The 22604-nt window shown below is 42.5% G+C and overlaps 1 protein-coding gene across 1 annotated transcript in view; it reads right to left on the bottom strand.

The window, feature by feature from the left end:
* slc22a23 (solute carrier family 22 member 23) overlaps positions 1-10886 on the bottom strand; it is a 31729-nt gene extending 20843 nt beyond the window's left edge. Inside the window, exons 1-3 of the mRNA XM_029246450.1 lie at positions 9340-10886; positions 1904-2007; positions 1231-1385 (exon numbers count right to left, since the gene is read on the bottom strand). Coding sequence (XP_029102283.1) covers positions 1231-1385; positions 1904-2007; positions 9340-9780 — 700 coding nt within the window. The 5' untranslated portion in view covers positions 9781-10886. The remainder of the gene's footprint in view (positions 1-1230; positions 1386-1903; positions 2008-9339) is intronic.
* Between the last annotated feature and the right edge of the window lie 11718 nt (positions 10887-22604).

The raw sequence follows: 22604 nt of genomic DNA, 5'->3' as shown, positions 1-22604 counted from the left end.
GGCATGTGCTGTCGTAACAGTTAAGATCATTGTAATTTCAGGAAATCAGTCCCACGGGCAAAATGTGCACACTCATTAGGGAAAAGGTATTTGGCACACGGCAGATGGTGAGATTTCCTGACTCAGCATGAAAATGATTTATGCCAAAATGCAACATTACAGGGCAGGAAGACATGTCAACTAACCACCACAACATAGGACCTCCAGAGAGTCTTCTGAGCTGCTCCACTGAAATCTTCTCACAAAGCTTTCACGGAATGGAAAAACCAAAGAGAAGAGACCAAAAAGCAAGTGAAACTTTACCTTTGCTTATACCAGTATTCTTATGCCTACAGTCTTCTATGGTACATTGTGCAAAAAAAAAAATAAAAAAATCCAGTGTGAAAACACCATAGTCAAAAGATTTTCCTAGCTTTGTGAACATGTCATTGTTGTAAAAGCCATCATGCTTGGCGGCAGCTTGCTGTTTGTTTTGCACACATTTCAGCAACAAGCTCTCCTTCCCTGAGGTGAGAAGAATGAGATATCCACAGAGGAGCTGTTCCACACATCTGAGTATCACAGCGCAACACCCCCCACGAGGAGAACGCAGCGCAATGGCCAAGTGGCCACTGCGATGAGAACTACGCAGACAGCAGTGAGCATATGCTGTTCATCCGTAGGCTTCCAGCTCCAACCTGGGTAGTGAGTCATTGCAAAGAGGAGTTGTCCCGTACGAAATATAAGCAAAATTTTCCATGTTGACCACATTTGTTCTTCAGACAGATCAGATAGGCCAGTCTAAATATTTGAAGAGCTAATGAAAACCCAGCATAAATAAACCTCTTACTGATCTGCTAATTTTCCTTACTTTACACAATGATAAATCCAAGAGCCAGTAACAAAATTAAACAATGTAACATTAGAAACACTAAATATGCTTCTCACATCCATCACCCCTCATTTTCTAGTTGTCAAACTCATGCGACAGGCCTATAATTGGTATACACTCCGTGATAAAGCTTCTTATATTCAGCTTTTGTACTGCTCTAAGCTTTAAATAAATAAAAAAAAAAAAAAAACCATGTACAAAGTGATTGCTGAATACCACCAGGAATACAGTGGAAGGTTAAAGGTTAAAACAATACACAAAACTGCTTTCAAATGGAAAAAGCTTCAAGTGGATGCTCTTTGACCTTATTTTGTGTATATTCTGTACACAGAGTCAATTGGAAGCTGGAGGTTACTTACTCATTACATACAAGGAAAGTGTGATTCCAGCCATGCAGAAGCCCTCAAAAAAGCGGAGAGTGCTGAACATGGTCACATTGATGGAGAAGGCCACTGTCAACCCGAAGACCAGCATGAACAGGAGGGAGATGATGAGGACGGGGTGACGTCCAAGCCTGTGACATGGAGAACATGCGGAGAATAAATGTTAAAATCCATTGGTTCATCATGTAAATGTCAACATCCCATATGGACTATGAGGAAACATTCTAATTTAACCAATGGTTTGACTATTCTGGTGGTAACTTGGATTTAACAAAGTTAATACTGCCGTGGAAGTATAGAGTACAACATTTCTAGTCAAATGTTTGAGTACACCTGGACAACACTTGTAGGGGATGAACTGGAAAGAAGAGTGAAAGTAAAGCAACCCACAAGGAAGTACAACAAAAGTAAACATCTGGAAAAATCATGTCAGATGACTTCGTAGTGAGAATTGTGAAGTGAATGCTTTGTGAAAAAACTACATGTGCACTTAAACAGTTGACTGGTATTATATACACAACATAATGGGGAGCAATAGGTTCAGATATTAAATACCACAACGAATGAATAAAGAACACTGATGAAAGTGGTGCAATCACTTCAGAACTACCATGTCCTGGTATGGGACCAGAAATCAGGAGATGCTTACCAGTCAGCAAGGATGCCCATCACCAAGTATCCAAAAATGGAACCGACCAATAGAGAAAACTTTGCAATGTGGACTTTCCATGCAGAATCGCATACCAGTTTCCACTGCAGGGAAAAAAGAGAAGGTTTGCTTTTTTCAGAGGTCAAACCAATACAAAATATGACCCTTCGCATGTTTTGACAAACTGGGTTATTTTAAATAACCTTGAGTAAACACTTCAGTGCTTATGATGTGACAGCAAGACTGAGAAACTCTTACATGCCTACTGAAAAGTACATTCCTAAATTTGAAAAAACAAGCTTTAGTGTAATCCCAATACCACATCATTGGGCAATGGCCAACTCAAAATTTCCAGTATAATAATTAGGGAACTTCAGTTACGTATCATTACATCCAGGCCAAAAAAAAAAAAAAAAAAAAAAACTATTAAAATTCATAAGACACAGAACAAACAAGAAACTAGACTTAATCTGAGATCTGGACCCCCTCTCCCTTTATCTTCAAGGAGTTCCCACAAGTTGAACATAATCGAGTTAAAACTTTTCCGCACTCATATAGATTTTTCGGAATTCTGGCAAATATCCGAAAATGTAATTGATTAACTTTTTTTAAAGATTACTTCAGTCCACAAAACTATAACACGTTTCCACATAGATATACACCTTACACAGATGGCAAAATTACGTTGCACTTATGAAGCCACCATCCATGTGGACAAAGGTCAGAGGGTCTGGTGTAACCAGCACTACTTGGCAGCTGACTGCACTCTACCACCACTTTACAACCGCGAAAGCTAGTATCACACCAGTCACTTTTCCTTAAATCTAATTATGTATGATTTCATAAAAAGCAAGAGGCCCATGGGTATTTGTGACTGGAATCACTGTATAGATCTCTGAACAATGAAATGTCTTCTCCATCTGTTGTGTCATTAACAGTCATCTGTTACTGGGCTTTTCATCCCCATGGACAGGAACACAACTTGCATACAAGGCAGGCAAACAAATTCACACAGTCAATTACACAAAATAACAGGATATATATTGAGCAAACATTTCCTGTGCTTGCAAACAATTTATGTGACTACCTAGTCCGAAACTTTACCCTCAGCCATTAACAAAACGGACACTTTAATCGCAGAGCAAAATAAGCCCAATGTCCCAGTGGTGATGATGACAATCTCCCTGGCAGCTTTGCTCTTGGGCTCCTGCTGTGACCCCAGCTGTCTGGGGTGAGTGGCGGTTGAGTGGACAGGCCTAATCACGGATCTGGGAGCGGTAACAGGCTGGGGCCAACTCTGGGGGTGAGGGCTGCTTTTGAAGTTTGATCGTTGTCATGGAAATGGGACATCTGGACTGGACTCTGTTATACTGAACTCCCCAAGATGGCATCATTTGAAGAAAGAAAGGGGGAGGAGGAGGAAAATAAAAATAAAAATAAAAATAAAAAACTGTCACTGGTTGATGATGAGAAGGGCAAGTTTAAGCTTACGTGAATTATACCCTTTGTAGATAGAATTTGAGGAAGAACTAGGAAAAGCAACATTTAGTCCGTCCATCTTTTCTGCGATTTCTGGAATCAAACCCCGTGTCAGCGATCACAATGAACAGTGGCTGTGCATTACGTCACCCGGAAAAGATTGCAGAGGTTAACAGCGGAGCCCCCTCAACACTGTTCTATTCCAGGGTGACAGCTTTACATCACCACTGTTGATGGGGGGCTCAGATCAAGCAGAACAGGCAGTGAAACCTGCGAATCCTATGTGGCAGCAAGAGAGAGGAAGAGAGATATATATACATGCATGCCAGCAAAGCAACTGCCAAGCCACCCTCACCGGACTGTATCAGTACCTTACTTTAAATGGCACTTTAAATGGAAATTCTGTGAACTTTATCGCTGTGTTCAGCAGTGATGCATGCAGCCTGAATTCCACTGTGGTGGCTGACTGGTACTCGGTACACTGAGCAGTCACCATGATGGGCAGCATCTTGTGGACTGGGGACCCTTGAACCGGCTTAATGCCTTACCCTCTGCAGTCAGCATTACAAACATATCCTAGAGGCATCCTGAAGGCTGGGCTCTATGAGATTAAAGGAACTCCAGATACTGTACTGAATTCCGTAACAAAGTCATCAGCTGAGCTTTTCCACTGGTACAGCTATGTTCTCGTATTACTGAAGCAATGTATTAAACACTCTGGGTACAAAAAAGCAAGTATGGTTAATAACAAAGGATACATAAAGTTTATTTCCAAATGTGCAACTGCAAGATTACATATCTTCTCTCTACGTATCAAGATTGAAGGACCTTGGAAAGTTTTTTCTGTCCCAAAAATCCAGCGAGACATTTTCCCCGAACCTTTTTCTGTACATGGACGACAGGACAGGCAGCTTTAGAACAAAAAAAAAAATAAATAAAAAAAGAGAAATTGCTTAGCTCCAGTGACTCTGGATTGGAGATGATCTCCTTTCCCTGGTAATGACAGTGGGAGAACTATCCCTCAGGGTTCCAGCAGGAAAATTTCTAATGTGATGTATAAAGATTTACTCAAGACATGTGTCTCCAGACACAGAGAGAGGAGAGTAACCTCTGGCAATCACAGGTCCATTTCAGTCCAGTCAGACAAATCAAAAATGTCACATTTTCAAGGACACACACAGCATTCAAATTGGCATTAAATTGAATGTACAAACTGCATACTTTGCCATCATAGTTTAATAATTCGGTGCTGAAAATGTCAGGACTACCATAGATATTACTGTCTGTAAGCTATTACGATATTTAGACCATTTATCTTATAACTATTTCAAACTGTTTGGTATTCGCCAAGGAGCTTGTTTCCTTCATGTTTATAAAGGTCCATATCTCCTTCATAGCTTTTAGAAGCACTTCTGACAACAGCAAGCAGTAAATGACCGCATTATGCTAGCCCATGTTACTGTGCTCGTTTGATGAGGCCATTATTGAAATGAACCATCATGGAAACTGGACATAAGCAGTGGAACAGCTACTATGGTACTTCCATAAGAAGTGCGGGCAGCTCTTGAAGACCGGTTGAAGTGGTGCACTCTAGACGGCCTCACATCCATCAGCCTGAACATGTCTCGGGTAACTTTTGGTATCCTCAGAGGACAAAAGGGTCTGGAGATAGTCCACACTGCCATCCAAACTCATCAAACATTCTCCTGTGCAAGGGTGTGTTTCTGTGTGAAGTCAGCCACTTGTGACTCTACCAAACTATTTCTTTGCTGTAAGAAGACAGAATGAGTTGGGTAAACTTTGAATAATATTTGCAGGATCGACGTTTTCTGTGGGGAATATGGTGACTCGGCAGGTTTGTCCGGTACCTCGCTGTTTAAAAATCACACGCCTGCGGTTGTGTCTCCCTTTCTCCTAATGCAATGCACAAATTGTACTTTCTATGAGATGCACATCACTCTGGAGAAAAAAAACTGCTAAATAAATACATGTAATGTAACTGTAATGTTTGGCAGGTATGGGGTTCGAGTGTGCCTCCCCTAACATACAGAAGACGGCACTGGCAACCCTCTTCTGTTCCTTCCTTGCCACGAAAACCACACAGTGGTCGCTATGGGTCAGGTTTGACTCAATGGCAACAACGACGATGCCTTCTGTATCGGGAGTTTCTAATTTTAAAGCTGCCACTGTGATATATATATATAGGATATACTGTATATAGAATTACCTTGCAATATACTTTAGGTCTTACTTATGGACCCTTTAAATCCACTTAAAGAATAATGTTAAGATTACATTTATATCCACACACAAAACTATATTGCTTAACGAGAAGCTTGCGGTAGATGTCCATCAACCAAAATAATTTTCAATTATGGAATGGTTTTCACATGAGTAGATATACTCTGTTTTATACCACATCACCAGAAACCCGCAGATATTATAACTAAAAATACTCTAAAAATTTTTTTAAATCCATGACAATTCCTCCACTGGCTCCAAGGGCAGGTTTTGAATAAGTGAGGGTCATCATTGCTGAAATGTTGGACCTCGTTCCTCTTCATTAGGCCTGTTCCTTTTAACTCGGCTCTCCAAAAGTCAACAGGAAGCTTGAAACGTATCAGAGCAGCCCTTAGCACCACGCACCTCTTCCAAGAGGGCCAGCAAACTGCACACCCTGACTTCACCAAATATACAGGGCACATAAAAGGAGGCCATATGACTTCTGGAGCTTTTCATGCAGTTACAAAGCTAATTATTACCAAGCACTTTCTGCAAGAACTCCTGAAGGAATTTCAACCTCAGTATTTTTAGGAAACGATGACACCAGAGTACCCAGAGGAAGCCCAAGCGAACACAGGGAATATGTGTGAATCCTGCTCAGAAAGCTGGGATAGAGCCCACATTCCTCAACCTGTGGGGCCACGATGCTACCTGCTGAACTTCTTTGTAAGTAAGCTGAAATGAAAGAGTTAATGCGTTAACAAAAATGACTGTAATCAGAAGTCAGACACCAATTTAAAAAAAAAAAAAAAAAAAGTCCTTATATTTGAAAAGCATGTATCTGCTTGGATGTGTGCGTTATGCGTAAAGTAAGTTTTCCTTACCGTAGCACCATATAACACCCAGAAAACAAAGACGCAAGTATGACACAACTAGTCGCACCCTAACTACAATCCACTTTAGCCGTGAGTTTATGCAAACAGTGAGTGACTTGGACCTATCCATTACAAAAGCTGCCTCCCCAATAGGTAACAAAGGAGGCAGCGCGGTTCAGGGATTAGTTTATCTATGAAGGCAGTAAAGAGAAGCACGGGCTGCATGAGCAGCTGTTAAGAAGGTACACAGTGCTTTATCCAGCACTGTAGATATGAAATATGGCTTTGGACTGGCAGAAAGCACTGGCACGTACACATCAAGAACAGGTTCCTACCTAAACTGCCCTCACATGCATATTCATAAAACATTTTTCTAGAGTGCAAAGCAACCCACGGAGCAGTGCTACTTTTGGTGTGCCGAATGTTTACATGGCATATTCACGTTTCAAAGAGCATGCATGTTTTTAATGAGCACACAGCATCTTCTCAAGCACATAACAAGAGGGAAGAAAAAAAAAAAATCTGAGAGAGGAATTCTACTCTGATAAGCAATCCACTCTACTCTGGTTGGAACAGAACAGTAATAAATAATGTAACTGTATTTATTGTGGGCAGTAGAGAAAACACCAGCTCAGCTACACTGGTAGAGTTAAATCGGTGATGCCTTCCTAGGAAGGTCAGGGCCGTGTTATTAACAGCTAAGCTTGCAAAAGTTTTGCTCAAACAGGTCAAGGAAAGTATGCCATCAGAAGAGAAACGTTTTAAAAATGAATAAGTAAATGTGTGAACATGAGGCTAGTCTATAGTGTTCTTCAAGCTCTCATGCATCACACAATAAGAAGGAAAATTACAGGGCAAAGTTAGGTTACATGGCATTCTTCCACCTTTGTCCTGACATCAGCATTGACATAGCACTTCCAGATGTCTCCAATTGGTCACAAATATCAATAATAATAAAGAGGGCTACATTTCTAAATTATGCTCTAGGGTAATATAAAAGACAAACCCATGCATGAACAGCAGCCTGGCAGGCTGAGGATTTGAAACTGCAGAGTGAAGGCAGCATGACGGGCGAGCTGCGAACAGGGCGCATTATCCGTGTTTGACAAGGGCTTGGGCAAACATGCTCACGGTCAAAACAGGACCGCTTTTTTGGAGTCAGTAACACACCTTTTGCTCTTAGGCCCCAGCCCTGTTTTTACACGAAATTCACAGGACAATTCTGCTTATTCCATGTATATTTTACATATCTAGTTATTAAATGAACTTTCTACACGTTCTGATCTAGTTCATCTACAAGTATTTTGAAATTCATTATCAACTTTGAGCTTTGAGCTGCGGGGACCGAAACGGTAAACCTATTTTGAGAAGTGTGTGTCAGTTGGGGTCTTTCCCAACAGACTTTTTGAAGAAATTAATACACTGCAGGGAAAATGACAGGAGTTTTGTGTCATTCAGAATAAGAAGTTTGATGTGTGTGTGTGTGTGTATATATTATATATAAATATATATTCGCTGTTAGCAACTTATCTTCAAGAGACCCTTATAACTGACTCGTTCAAGATTTGCCTCACACACTTCAGTGCAGCTCAGTCCTGCGTTTTCCAAGGTGTGCAGGAAATTTTCTTAGAAAGGAAGTTTGTTTAAAGATCCTGTTCCGAAGACCAACAGGAGTGCCTCGGTAAACAGTTGCTGCAGTTCCACTAGGAGTCCAAGCTTTTGGACTCCATTCCCATGGGACTAGTGGGACAGCTGGTAGTACAGGAGTCAGAGCTGCTGCCTTTAGACCCAAAGGTCACAGGTTTGAATCTCAGCTATAGCGCCCTTGAGCAAGGTACTTACACTAAATTGCTCAAGTCAAATTACCCAGCTGTCTAAATGGGTAAATAATTGTAAGTCGCTTTGGAGAAAAGTGTCAGAAAAGTGGAAATGGAATAGAGGATTCAGGCCTCCTGCTCATCAGTCAACCAGTGGAATGTTTTCAATGCTCTATGAGAGTGACAGAATCAACAAAAAACACTTAGCAAGCTTCCATCATTTACATTTATTTAGCAGATGCTTTTCTCCAAAGGGACTTCCAATGAACTCTATGTAGTGTTTTCAGCCCACACACCTTATTTGCCAAGGTGACTTACACTGCTAGATACACCACTTACACTGGGTCACTCATCCATACATCAGTAGAATACATTCTCCGTCACTCACACACTATGGGGGAACCTGAACAGCATGTCTTTTGGCTGTGGGAGGAAACCAGAGCACCCAGAGGAAACCCATGCAGACATGGGGAGAACATGGAAACTCCACGGAGACTCACTGAGCAGGATCCACAGCAGCGCTACTCTCTGTGCCACCGTGCTTCCCCATCACTTTTCCACATCGGGCTTCTTCACTGTGACATTGTGTAACTACCTTCATTTTATTTTCCAAGAGATTAACACAGTGGAGCCGACAACATTGCTATGACAAGTCAAGTGGAGACAGTGATAACAGTTTGGCATTCTAATTGGCTCAAATTAGTCAAATTATGCAAAACTGAGTGGTAACCAGAAGGCTGCGTGTTCGAGCCCCACTCCCGTTACTGCAGTAGCGTCCGTGACCGAAGCACTTACAGTGAATCGATAAGTAAATGCAGTCAGATGCAACAAAATAGATCAAGCAGCACAGCAGGCTGATTTGACAATTAGTAAATAATACACAGCAGTGTCGGAAATGTACGACGATGTCGGATGTGTCAGCTTACGGTGCCGCGAGATTCCGGCGTCTGTGTCGTAACCCCCCCAGGTGTGACAGTGCAGCAGCAGAACGCGGACCTGATGGTGCCGTTCCGATAACGAACGTTACATAAACTGGTCTTACCTTGGTGACCACGTTTTCAGAGAGACCCGAGTGCAGCTCCAGAGGGCCGCGCGTACAGGGACACTGTGACTGTCCGCTACCGGTGCCGTTCAGGGCGCCCGGCGGCTCGCTGTGTCCGATCGGAACCGGCGTGCTGCTGGTGTTGGTCACATTAAGGGAGAAAGAGCTGGTCCAGTTGGAGCTGCTCGCAGCCGTGTGCAGACAGGCGTTCCCGGGCTGAGCCAGGAGGAAATAATCGGAGAACTGGCTGAAGCCGATGAAGAGAGCCGGGACCCATGTGAGCGCGATGAGCTGCTTCTGGTACCTGCCGAACCCGCCGAGGAAGGGCAGCACAGAGCCGTCGACGAGGGGCAGCAGCCTCGGTAGCGCCGTCGCTTCGGACGACACGAAGCCGTTCTCGGGCCGGTGGGGCTCCTCGGCGTCCCGTCCGACCACAGCCATCGTGTTGAGACTGAGTGAGTGGTGGCGAAGAGGGCGCGATCTGGAGCTTCGAGACGCTCTTTTGTTGTCTCCGCTACAAAGGAACCCCGTTCGCAGAGCGGCGACACGCAACGAAACAAACGCGCATCGGGAGCGGCGCTCAATGTCAGGTTCCCCTTGGCGGTCAGAAACTCGCGTTGATCGCTAAAGACCCGGTTCCGATGACAGATCGGCTCTGGATTGCGGCACTAAACCGAGGTGGTCGCGCGGCTCCCATGAGGCGCGTGCACGGAGCAGGGGAGGGGGGTGTCCGTGTCCGTCTCCTCTTCTCCTTCTCTTTCTCCTTCCCTGGCCTTTCGGAGGCTTTCCCCCCACTCCATCCAAGTCGAACTTCGTCCCGCAGCCGAACGCCTCGAAAGGCGCTTTAAACCACCCCGGCGTGGGGTCCGAGAGCGCCCCCCCACCCCGTGCGCGCGACCTACAGGTAACGCACCTGTGCAAAGGGAAAGCCACCGCGGGTGCGGTGCTCATAGCTCAACATGGAACATCCAGCTAGCATCTCGGTGCGTGATCGACGGGTAACGAGTGCGCCGTTGGCGGTGATTGAAAACGCACCACCGGGGGCACGGCTGCTTAAAATGCGATCGACCTTCTCAGAAGCTGATCCGTCTCACCCCCCACCCCACCCAGTAGATGTGGAGCATCCCGAGAGGTGTAGATCATCCTCCCCTCAGATCCAACGGCGCGTCATAGCTTGAGATGCAAATGACACGACGCACACAGTGAATGCGCGAACAAAAGGCGGCTTTGTGTCTTTTCCTCATCCCAGCGCCCTAGGGGGCACCACGGCGAAGATGGATTGCTTGCATCGGTTCTCTTCATCTCATCTCTGAGTATGTTGATTCACAGAGTAACAAGGGGAAAAAATGCGGTTTTCTTACGGATTTGAATGCATTTTCACTTAACGGGAATATCCATGGGACGTGTTCTCTTGACACGCGCCTGTTCCTGCAAAAAAAATTAGTACAACAACGTCGTGTTTGTTTGTGTTTTATACGACGTGTGCAATTGTTGCTTTTCTGGGTGATGATGGTTTGAATATGCTCACAAATTTAATTTTACCACAGTTTTTCGCAAGATATTTAAGAAAATACAAGAAGTAGGATTAAAGACTGGACGTTATATTATAATGGTTTTTCGAGTGCAACTAAAATGGGAAAGTGTTTATAACAGGCTGAAATCCAATTTCAAATAAATATGATACAAATCGGTCGTTTATAATTTTATCGCGGTGCCATTGACTATTAGACTTCCTCTTCGTTTTCACTCCATTCCAAGAAAAATTCCCGGTTCAGTTATAAGAATTTTTCACAAGCCATTTGCAGAACATCTATATTGTCTTCTGGCGCTCCCTGCTGGATTTTATTGTAGTTACACCGTTGCGATTGGTAATTTGGTATCATTAAATTTACTCATTTAGCAGACGCTTTTTTTCCAAAGCGACTTCTAATGAACTTTGTGTAGTGTTATCAGCCCACACAGCTTATTCACCAAGGTGACTTACACTACTTACAATGGGTCACTCATCCATACATTAGTGAAGCACGCACACTCACTCTGTCACTCACACACGGAGGGAACCTGAACATCACGTCTTCGGACTGTGAGAGGAAACCGGAGCAGCCGGAGGAAACCCACACAGCCAAGACAAGAACATGTAAACTCCACACAGACTGAGCATGGATCGAACCCACGTCGTCTCGCACCACCCAAGCGCTGAGACAGCAGCACTACTCGCTGCGCCACTTGCATACTTTGCAACGATTTATACAGCAGAATTTTTTACTGTATGAATTCGATGTATGAACCTTTACAACAGCGAGATGAATTATCTTGATGAAAATTTTCTAAATTTTAATACTGCAACTTGCAGTCTCAAAATTTAGAAAATTTTAAGGAGTGTGAGCTGCAGTAAGTAAGACAACCGCACGAAACACCCCTATTTAGCTATTAGTATCTATTCTTCACAAATTCATCTAAATTAAGTGTTTTTCAAATACACTTATTTGCATGCCTTTAGTGTTTTTCTACAGCAATCCGGGTTCTGCTTAATTTTTCCTTTTTTTTTTTTAGAAGGTGAAAAGGGTATGTCAAAGGTCAAAGTTAAAACGACGTTACTGGTTTTAAAAGTGCGACTCGTTGTTATGTCAGTAGGTACAGTACCGGTGACGACAGACAGGTATTTGGTTCAGCAGGATTATAGGAGCCTTACGATAATACTGGAACTAAGAATAATAGTGTCTTTAACAGTATGAATTTCTCTTATACAGACTACTTCTTCGGGGTTTTAAACTTCAAAGACGAATAAAAGAATGTATTTCACACGTGAAGAAACCCTAGTTTTTCAACATTACCGTTTTTACGTGACGTTATGTAAATCATTTTCACCAATTTATTTCAGGCTCCCAGCGTCTGTCGACAGGTGGCGACAAACCGCACCTAATGTCCCCTCTTTGCAATCACATGAGCTACATGTTCAATGAACCTCCATGCAGTTAAACATGTAGAGAAATGCTCTTCGTGTTCAGCTCTCTGTAGTCTTTCTTTATTATTTCGGTTGCAGATCTTGTTCTGAATATATATTTTAAGAGATGGAAAATAAAATGGTTGGTATTTTGGAGATTCTGATCTTACTGCTCAAAATAAATACATGATTAATGTGTAACCCGAGCCTTTCACTTTTCACTCCTGTCTCACTGGCAGTTCTTATTATTATGGCGCTTTACTGTTCTTTAACAATAGAGACTAGTACATACATGCGTTTCATTCACTGTTGAGTAAATCTGAGTTGCAGGCCTACTCAGGAAATATTTCTATGTTTATACATACAGATTGATTTACCACTTCATAACAACCTCTTGCAGTCAGGTCCTATCATTTGGTGTATTTGTGTCAGCGCTAAATTCCTGCAGCGTTCAGAGAAGGGCGTCACATTTTTGTGTGACTGCTTCACGCCTAGCTTAAAGGGGAAATCAGGTATTTCCTCGAAGCTTTCCGTGCTTATGTGTAATACACATGTAACATTATTGCGTTCATTTGTTCGCTGTAATTACGTTTTTCCACTTGTACAATGCATATACTTAAATCTAAGACTACTTGTAAGACTATCAGTCATCAGTAACTGTGTCTATCTAACCACTGTTGTGGGATGAACTTTTCTTCACTCTGACACACAAATTATTTAGAAGGAAAGTGTTGGCGAAATTAATAAATGCAAATTTATCTACTTATTTCTTTTGAAGTATGGCACTGAGGCAGTGTTTATGAGGGTTACCTCGGGGTTTTCAGATTTCCTCCCGCATCCAAAAGCATTGTGAATTGGTCACTATAAATTACCCTTAGTGTGTGTGAAAGATCTTTCTCTTAAGAAATTTTATTCTACAGGTTGATGCTTTACACTAAAGGAAAGGCCTTTTCCATTGCCTCTATAAGCAATATAAACATACATTTTCACAGCTTCCTGTATCAATCACAGGATTTACTCTCATACTTGTTTGCACCATTATGTTTTTTTCGATTGACTGATTGGTTCTCTCAAAGTTTAGGATTGGTATTGTTACAAAATATGAAGGGCAATTAAAATAAGCATTTGATTTTTGCATTTTTGTTTTTTTTAAGCACTGTTCATACTTCTCAAAGAGTATTCTCAGAGATTACTGTAAAAAAACTAATTTCATTGGCTCAGAATATCCTGTATGACATGTTTTTGGTCATTTCTGTGTACACTAAGAGTAAAGACAGCTGTTCAGCTAAGTTTTTAAATACGAATTTTCAGTCATGAACGTCTCTTGCCTAGAATCTTATTTTGGTTTCGTCTGGGAGATAGGTGGATTCGGGTGGGGCTGGTGAGATAGAGGTTATGATTAAATGCATTCATACGTTCTGTCTGCAACAGAAGTTGAGTCACCATTATGCTATAAAACAGTCCCTGAGAAACACCTGTGTCGGGTTACGTAGTGCTATGAACTAATGGAAATCATCTCAATGCACACAACACCTGGTAATTAACAAACATATCCCAAATGTGTTCCTAGGCCCTGACAGCGAGGACACCTGCTGTGTGTGTTGTTTTTCATCCAGCCATTATTTTATTTACGCGATTGGGAATTTTGGATTTCACTAAACAGATTAGAGCTCTGACATGCAAATGCTCCATGCTCAGTTGTCAAACAGAGCGACAACAAGGTACCAGGTCTGTACACGCCAGACTCTCCTGCAGTCCTGCAGGTGGAGAACCCCTCCTCCTGAGCATGTTGCAGCAAGAGCTGGTGGAGCTGGGAGGGGGTGTATGCAGAAAAGGACTCGCACCACAGCAAAATGATTTATGGGAAACTGGCAGACATCTGACTCTCTTCAAAACTGGAGAAACAGCCAGTAAGGAGGAGTTGGCTCCTTCTGAAGGAAAAAGCTTCTATTTTTTTTCCCCTTTTTAATTTTTGCATGGCCACACCCAGCACCTTGTTGCCGAGAGACATAGGGGTGGGTGTGTCCCCACCTAGGTGGCACTGAATTGGCTTTAGTCAGTGGTGAGACACAGGGGAGTTATTCAGAGCAGTTTCACCTGGAGCCTGGGAGCGAATGAAGTTTGCAGAAGGAAAATCATGCAGACTGATGCCAGAGGGAGAATCACTGCTCCCTTACCGGCCAAGTCTTCCTCTGGTTCCATGAAAAGTCATCTCAACATGTGTGCCTACTTGTCCTGGAAAACAGGTCTTGGGGATGCGTTAATTCCAAAGTTCAGGGTGTTGCTAAATGTCATTAAAAATGACAATAGAGGAGTACACCTACATGACAGCCTATTTCTTTTGCAGACATACATAAACTTCTTCTAGACACTTTTAACTAACAAACACCAAGCATCTTTGATTGACAGCAAGGCCTCATGGGTGTGGCAGAGACAAGGAGAACATAATTGTCCAAAGGTCCAGTAACACTGTAATTTATTTCAGTTGTTCAAAGCATAAGGGTAAAATGTGGAAACACTGAATAATTTCAATGAGATAGTTATGATAGGACCAGGGGGGCGTGGTGGCGCAGTGGGTTTGGTATTGTGCATGTTGTGTAGCGGGTCTGGGGTGCGAGTCCTGCTTGGGGTGCTTTGCGGGGGACTGTCATCCCATCCGGGGTGTGTCCCCTCCTCCTCCGGCCTTGCACCCTGTGTTGCCGGGTTAGCCTCCGGTTTGCAGCGACCCTGCTCGAGCAAGCGGTTGTAGACATTGTGTGTGTGAAGCTGTGATAGTGATGTAAGCCAAAAAGAAGGACATGCCTATAAAGTATAATTATTCTGAAGCATCAATACTCATCTACTACCAGTTTAATAGCATAGATCTTAGATCATCATTCACCCAGCATGTTTGTTATACCATGCAGAGTGTAAAAGGATGTGCATATATGTTGCATAACACAGTTCTTCAGAAAAACATCCAACAGTTTCTTAAACAGATGTTTCATAGATTTACCATTCCTGTACTATGTGCATGTGGAACATTCATGTCCTGTCATGTTCTTTGTTACTGAAACAGGAAACGATCAGCATGTTTAAGCACAGGGTGTAGAGAAAATAATAATATTCCTTAGTAGCACGGGCCTGGCTTATAAGCTGTGGGGGATGTGTCTGGTATTTCAAATAAAGAACAAGATATGGTGTTTTATCTTCCTGAAACAGAATTGTATATTGGGATGCACTGCATAAGTGTAAATGCCAGATTATAATCACTCAGTACCACTCCTAATTCCTTAGCAGCCTTTAGCCATGTGTAAAATTACACAGCATATGTTACAAAAAAAAAATCATTTACCATGTACTCCAGAAATTGCTTTATATTATTCAATTCAATTCTTTAATAGAGCACTCTTCTCACAAAGTGACAGCACTGAACAAAAGATTAGAGGCATAATACAATAAAACGGTTTATTCTGTATACATCAAATTATTAGAATAACTATGTAATTATTAAAGCTGTAAGTAAGCTTACTGACCAGGGAGGAAAGGAACAAAAAACTCCCAAACGAAAGGCAACTTTAAGGTAACCCGCATCCAATAAATGAAGACAAGGTTCTGGAACATGTGGGGCGTGGCGGTGCAGCGGCATCGCGGTCTTGGCAAGGTCCCGCTCTCTGGTGGGTCTGGGTTTCGAGCCCTGCTTGGGGTGCCTTGCGACAGTCTGGCGTCCCGCCCTGGGTGTGTCCCCTCCCCCTCCAGTCTTGTGCCCTGTGTTGCTGGGTTAGGCTCTGGCTTGCCACGACTCCGCTCTGGAACATAAGAATTAATAATCTCACTAAAGTAATCTGGAACAATACTGTGTACTGCCTTAAAGATCAAAAGTAAGACTTTATAATCAACTCTAAACTTAACTAGAAGCCAATGCAGGGATTTAAATACCGGTGTTATATGCTCATACTTCCTCGTTCTTGTAGCAATTCTGTTAGCAGCATTCTCTAGTTACTGTAGTCTGTCTGAAGTCTGGTACGGATAGTCCGATAACAGAGCATTATAATAATCCAGCCTACCTGGAATGAAAGCATGAACCAATTTGTCTGCATCTTGCCTACAAAAAAAGCTCCTTAATTTCGCTATGTTTCTCAGCTGAAGAAAGCACAACCTATTCAATGGAGCAAGATAAGATGCAAATGAGAGGTTTTCATCCAACAAAACAACCAGATCTTTAACACACTCTGCCTGTCATGTTAGGGTCCAAAGGCATAGGGTGTAGATGAAATTATGTCTTTAAATTGCCTTTGGCATGTGTGTGCATGCCCTGTAATAGATTGGTGCCCTGTCCAGTGCCTAATCTGCCTTATACCCTGTGCTTTGCAGAATTTGGTGCGGATATCTGTGAACATGTTCAGACGAGCAGTTAGTGAAAATAAGTGAATGCACACTGTTTTCCACTTGTTTATGAGAAGTTAAGGGAACTGATAGGCAGACATGTACATGCACTAAGTTGCCATACTTAATAGTATGCTTGCCAAGATAACAAGGTGAAAGGCTGCTTTGTTAAAACCACGCCCATTCTGTTTGTTTGACTTCGGAATGTCTCAGTTTCCACTGAGGACATGGGAAGTGTTGCTTGCCCTTCTCTCAGAGGAAAGGCTGGCTGGGGGTTAGTGGGGGGAGGTGGCTCAAGCCACAAGTCATGAAGAAAAATGAAGAGGTCGTGGCTCCCAAGGCAGCAGCTGGGCCAGTTCAGGAGCGAAATTCTGCAGGAGGGTGTTGGCTGACAGGGCAGGCACACCCAGTGTGAAGACAGTCCTTGTCTGATCATCCCACACACCTACCCACTCCCTCCTCCCCAGGGCACTTACAGGCTCATGCAGAGGGATTATTACTGTAAATAGGATAAGGACTTTTAATGCTTTCACGAAACGGAGCAAAAGAGACATGAATTCCACCCTTTTTTCTGCCAAATTTTCACCCAAGCAAGAGTTCCACATTTGGTCCTTTTTGATACAAGTTTAACTCTGACACCTGTACTATTAATGTGATAATGTTGTTAAAGTGAGGTTAAGTGCTGTTGAGTTGAATTCGACTCACAGAGGCCACTCGCGTGGTGTTCCTGGAAAGAGAGGGCACGGAAGTTGTTTTGCACTGCCTTTTACTGTGCCTGTCTTTAGGTTGCAAACACTGGGGAAAAATGCAAACTCCACACACCCCGAACTAAACTCGAACCTATGCCGGAACGAGCAGATCGAGAGCTGTGAAGCACCAGCACTATCGCTTCACCGTAATGTTGTTATGACACTATAAATACTATCCAAAAATGGACAGAGGAGCACACACAGAGAAAATGCAGAACTAAACAATAACAAGAAGAGTAACTTCCTTGCAAAATGCCTTCAAACATTGATAAAGCGTGACTGTAGAAATCCAGAATCATACACATCATCTGAAACCATTTGTCCCATATGGGGTCACAGGGAGCCAGAGTCTAACCCAGCAGTACAGGGCAAAAGGCTAGAGGGTGAGGGGGCACACCCAGGACAGGATGCCAGTCCATCACATGGCACCTTAAGCAGGACTCAAACCCCAGACCCCCCGGAGAGGAGGACCTGGTCCAACCCACTGTGCCACTGCATCCCCAACTTCCAAAACCACCTTTTTAAAAAATTAATAGACACCGCAGAAGATTATTAGTAATATTAAATGCGTGCTAAATTCCTGGTGAGAAGTGAAGTCATATTTTTTCGATGCAGTCATCTTTAGCTTGAGAGTGTTACATGATACAGAGCCTAAAATGGATGACCAGAATGATTATGCATGACCTCATACTGCGGTATTCAACCTTTTATTTTCAAAACTCATTTACAACTCATATGCAAGTATCAAAGCCATTAAACTAGGCTGAGTAAAACATTTACTATCATCTGATGAGACAAGTGAGAACAACAGCTGTCCCATTTGATTCTACACATTATTTTACCTGCTGTGTTCTCATACCTATTTTTATATTTACATTTATTCATTTAGCTGATGCTTTTCTCCAAAGCGACTTACACTGTTAAGGTTAAATTATTTACCCATTTATACAGCTGGGTAATTTTTTTACTGGAGCAATTCAGGGTAAGTACCTTGTTCAAGGGTACTACAGCCAGAGGTGAGGCTCGAACCTGTCCAATGGCAGTTGTTCAAACTACTACGCTACCAGCTGTCCATGTTTTTCAAGTCTTTAAGCATCTACTGTCAATGAGTAACATTTGGTCCATATTATTCACAAGATCTTTAAGCATGTTAGGCACATGTATTACACGTGGAAATCTTTAGCCTTTTCAGGCAAAGTCTGGATGAGCCAAACATGACACTTGTGGATCTGTCACACGGACAGCGTGAAAAAGTATTATACAAGAAATGTATTTACTGTAATTTATATTTCTGACAGGTCCAGACAAGAATTGCCTAGATGAATAGCTTGTGTTGGCTGACAACCAAAGTAAAAATCAACCTGGCCAGGAGTTTGTAGGGTAACAAAGAACACAGACTTGTGTTGAGAACTATCTAGCTGTATAATGGTTGTAAGAAGGTTTGAAATAAACATAAGAAGCATTTACTTTTAGCTGATGCATTTCTCCAAAGCAACTTAGAATGTTAAGGTCACCATTATTACATGCTTACAATCATTTACTCATTTTTTACAGCAGGGTAATTTTACTGGTACAATTGAGGGTAAGTACCTTGCTTACGGGTGGGGATTGAACCTGCAGCCTTGGGGTCCAAAGGCAGTAGCACTAACTACTACACTACCAGCTATGCCAAAAAAATTGGCAATAGATTAGTTAATATATTAATAATATAAAATGAATATATATATATATATATATATATTTTTTTTTTTTTTTTTTAAGTTACCGTTCTGTAATAGTTTGTGATCTGGAAAATGTTCAAGTATTAAAAAAAGAAATTTCATGAGGAAAATAAAGCTGACTTTGAGACTTCCTCAATGTATCCACATGGAAAGCTTGTTGTGCAGTAAGTTGGCATGTCCGACCCAGCTCCTGCGCTCCACTAATGGTCTTTTCTGCCCAAGGGTGGAATATGGAAACCGTCCCTTTTTATGTACTTTACTCCAGACACACCCTCACCTATGCTCGGCAAAAAGTGATCACTTTTTGGGGCAACAAGCAATGAGTTAGGGTTACAGCTGCTATCTACTTCCAGTTCAAATCCCACTCCTGCTAGATACTCACCCTGAATAGGAACAATTAAAATAGGTATGTCATTGTTGCTTAACTAATATTGTGTGTTGCCTTGGACAAAGGCCCAAACTTAGTGTAATAATAATTAATTCAGAACGGCTGGCCCCAGCCTTGGATCACACAAGGTAAAAAAGTATGGCCCCTTATTAAAAGAAAATGCTGGAACACTTCTGCCACAGTTCACCAGCACTGTTACCGTCACTACAGCTCAGTGAAGGACTTTGAGCTGAGCGTGAGTTGTGCAGCACAGGCTCCTCCCAACAGGTGCACGTTGAGAAGAAAGAAATATTTGAAAACAAAACAGTGGTAAAGGGAGGGGCACCTGACTGTGAGGAAGCTCAACAGTCTGCTACCACATGGTGCTGCAGGCCCTCCGAGAGCTCAGATGAGGCCTGTGCCATTATAAAAATATTTATAGGAGAGTGGCATGTATTTTTTTTTCATATAGAATGCAGACAGTATAATTTTATTTAGCTTTATCTTAAGGGGCTCTGGCTCAGCTAATTTGCATAGTATAGTTATAACACAACTGTGTCAGAGAGGCCCTGTTTGAGGTGAGGCTTTGGCCAAATTGTCCTGCTGGACCTCCACCTCATAGGGCCTGATTTTCACACACACACACACACACACACACACACACACACACACACACACACACACACACTCTGTCTGAACCGCTTGTCCCAGACGGGGTCGCAGGGAACCGGAGCCGAACCCGGCAACTCAGGGCGCAAGGCTGGAGGGGGAGGGGACACACCCAGGACAGGACGCCAGTCTGTCACAAGGCACCCCAAGTGGGACTCGAAACCCAGACCCACCGGAGAGCAGGACCCGGTCCAATCCACTGCGCCCCTCTGATTTTAAGCAGTAAGTCATTTATAAGTACTAATGTATTATTAACTTTTATTCAGAATATTCTGTAACTCCCCTCCAGCCTTGTGTTGCCGGGTTAGGCTCCGGCTGGCCATGACCCGCTTGGGACAAGCAGCTTCAGCCAGTGAGAGAGAGAGATTGTGTGTGTGTGTGTGTGTGGATAATAGGACAGCACCACCAACAGCCTGAACTACTTCAGTCAACATCAAACTGTAAAACTGATTAAACACACACACACACACACACACACACACACACACACACACACACACACACACACATTTTCAGAACCGCTTGTCCCTTATGGGGTCACGGGGAACCGGAGCCTACCCGGCAACACAGGGCGTAAGGCCAGAGGGGGAAGGGGACACACCCAGGACGGGACGCCAGTCCGCCGCAAGGTACCCCAAGCGGGACTCGAACCCCAGACCCACCGGACAGCAGGACTGCGGTCCAACCCACTGCGCCACCGCACCCCCTATACTGATTAAACAATTAATTGAATATAATTATTGGTATTTATTAAGAACGTCGGGAAAATAAAAAGGATAATGTAACAAATTAAGAAATTCTGCTTATTAGCAGGTGTATGCTTGGATTAAATTGACTAAAGAAGGAGAACAGCGTAATATCGAAATGAGGAGTATTTTTGGCGGGCTCGTCTCTGCACGAGGGTGTGCCGCGTGCGCTTACGGCCAAGTACCCGACATGCATATTTCATGCAGCAGCGAGCAACTGAAGCTTTTGTCTCATATGCCTCAGTCAGTTTTAAATATTTTAAACTATTTAAAAATGATAATTTTTAAATCTTATTATTTATTTTCTCACTATTTCAAATAAAATATAATTGTCCTGAACACGTGAGAACAGTTGAAAAGAAGAAAAGTGCCATTTAAATTTACAGCTATACATCTTTTCGATAACATATGACATATATGTATTCATAATAAGTATTCATTGTGAATACTACTAAAAACGTATATTATTAAACAGGTAATATTTCAGTGTAATACATCGTTTGCATTCAGCACTGCAATTCAGAAGATGAGAAAATTGAGAAGACTGCAGGAATCAGCATTTTTTTAGTCTGTTTAAAATCCTGACCTTGCTACTAACACGTGTTTTGACGTCAACATTCAATGTTAAATCCCTGAGATACATTTTGAAAGGTGTTCCCAAGATTTTATAAACTAGAGAAGCAGAAAATAAGCCTTGGCAAAATTCTAAGTGCAATAATTGCATAATTATTATCAGTACCAGTATTTTTTTAAAAACAAGCATTCTGCATTACAACACAATTTGCAACAGAACTGCGACTTTTTTTTAACAACTGGCGAGGTTTATATTTATAACAAAAGGTTTATACTTTAAGTAAGTTTAGTACATTTTCCCTTCATACTTCCACCTCAGGCAGATTTAGAAAAATACATCCACTGTTTCTAGATGTAATTTCCGAATGATCCGTCACCTTCTAGAGTATTCTTTGCACAATGAATGTATATAGTTTTCATTTACATTTATTCATTCAGCAGATGCTTTTCTCCAACGCGACGTACATCTTATTATAGGAAATACAAGAAAAAGAAAGAGAGACTTAGAATGAAGATGGCGCGTGATTCTAAACGTAGTTTCTCTGTTGCTTTCCACCATGAACCAATGTTCATCACACGAGTAGCTCCAAAACTTCATCCGAACATCGACGATTCCTAATAACCTTCCTAATAATATATATATATATATATGTAAAAGCATTTACGTTACATGACATGTCATACAGCAGTCGTTCCATCATGTATGACTTAAAACTGCTGCACAATAAGTTGTGTCAAGTCTTCGTGTAACAGATGTATTATAATATGACATATATGCACAAGTTCGGGGGACCCTGGTTCAAACAGCACATTTCACAAAGTCTCCGAAGTGAAAAGACGTTTACACACCTAAACATGACACAACTGTGCACATTTGAAGCACAACCACAATTTATTTGCTGAAGTAACACGAAGACACCTGCGGTTAAAAACCAACCCCTCCCTCCTTCCCTCCATTCATGCGAACATTAAAATGTCCGCTTCCACTTCGCTCGGTGTGTTCGAGCCGTGAGAAAGGAGTCGCCGCGCTACTGAGGAGCGGCTCCCTCCCCCCACCCGTGTCACACCCCCCGGGGCTGTTTAAGGTGTGGACGTGGAGTGAGGAGGGAAAAAAAAAAGAAAAAACACGAA

This window comes from Scleropages formosus, chromosome 19 (assembly GCF_900964775.1).
Source record: "Scleropages formosus chromosome 19, fSclFor1.1, whole genome shotgun sequence".
NCBI lineage: Eukaryota > Metazoa > Chordata > Actinopteri > Osteoglossiformes > Osteoglossidae > Scleropages > Scleropages formosus.
Note: the sequence above shows the minus strand (reverse complement) of the source record. Positions and strands in the feature narration are given on the sequence as shown.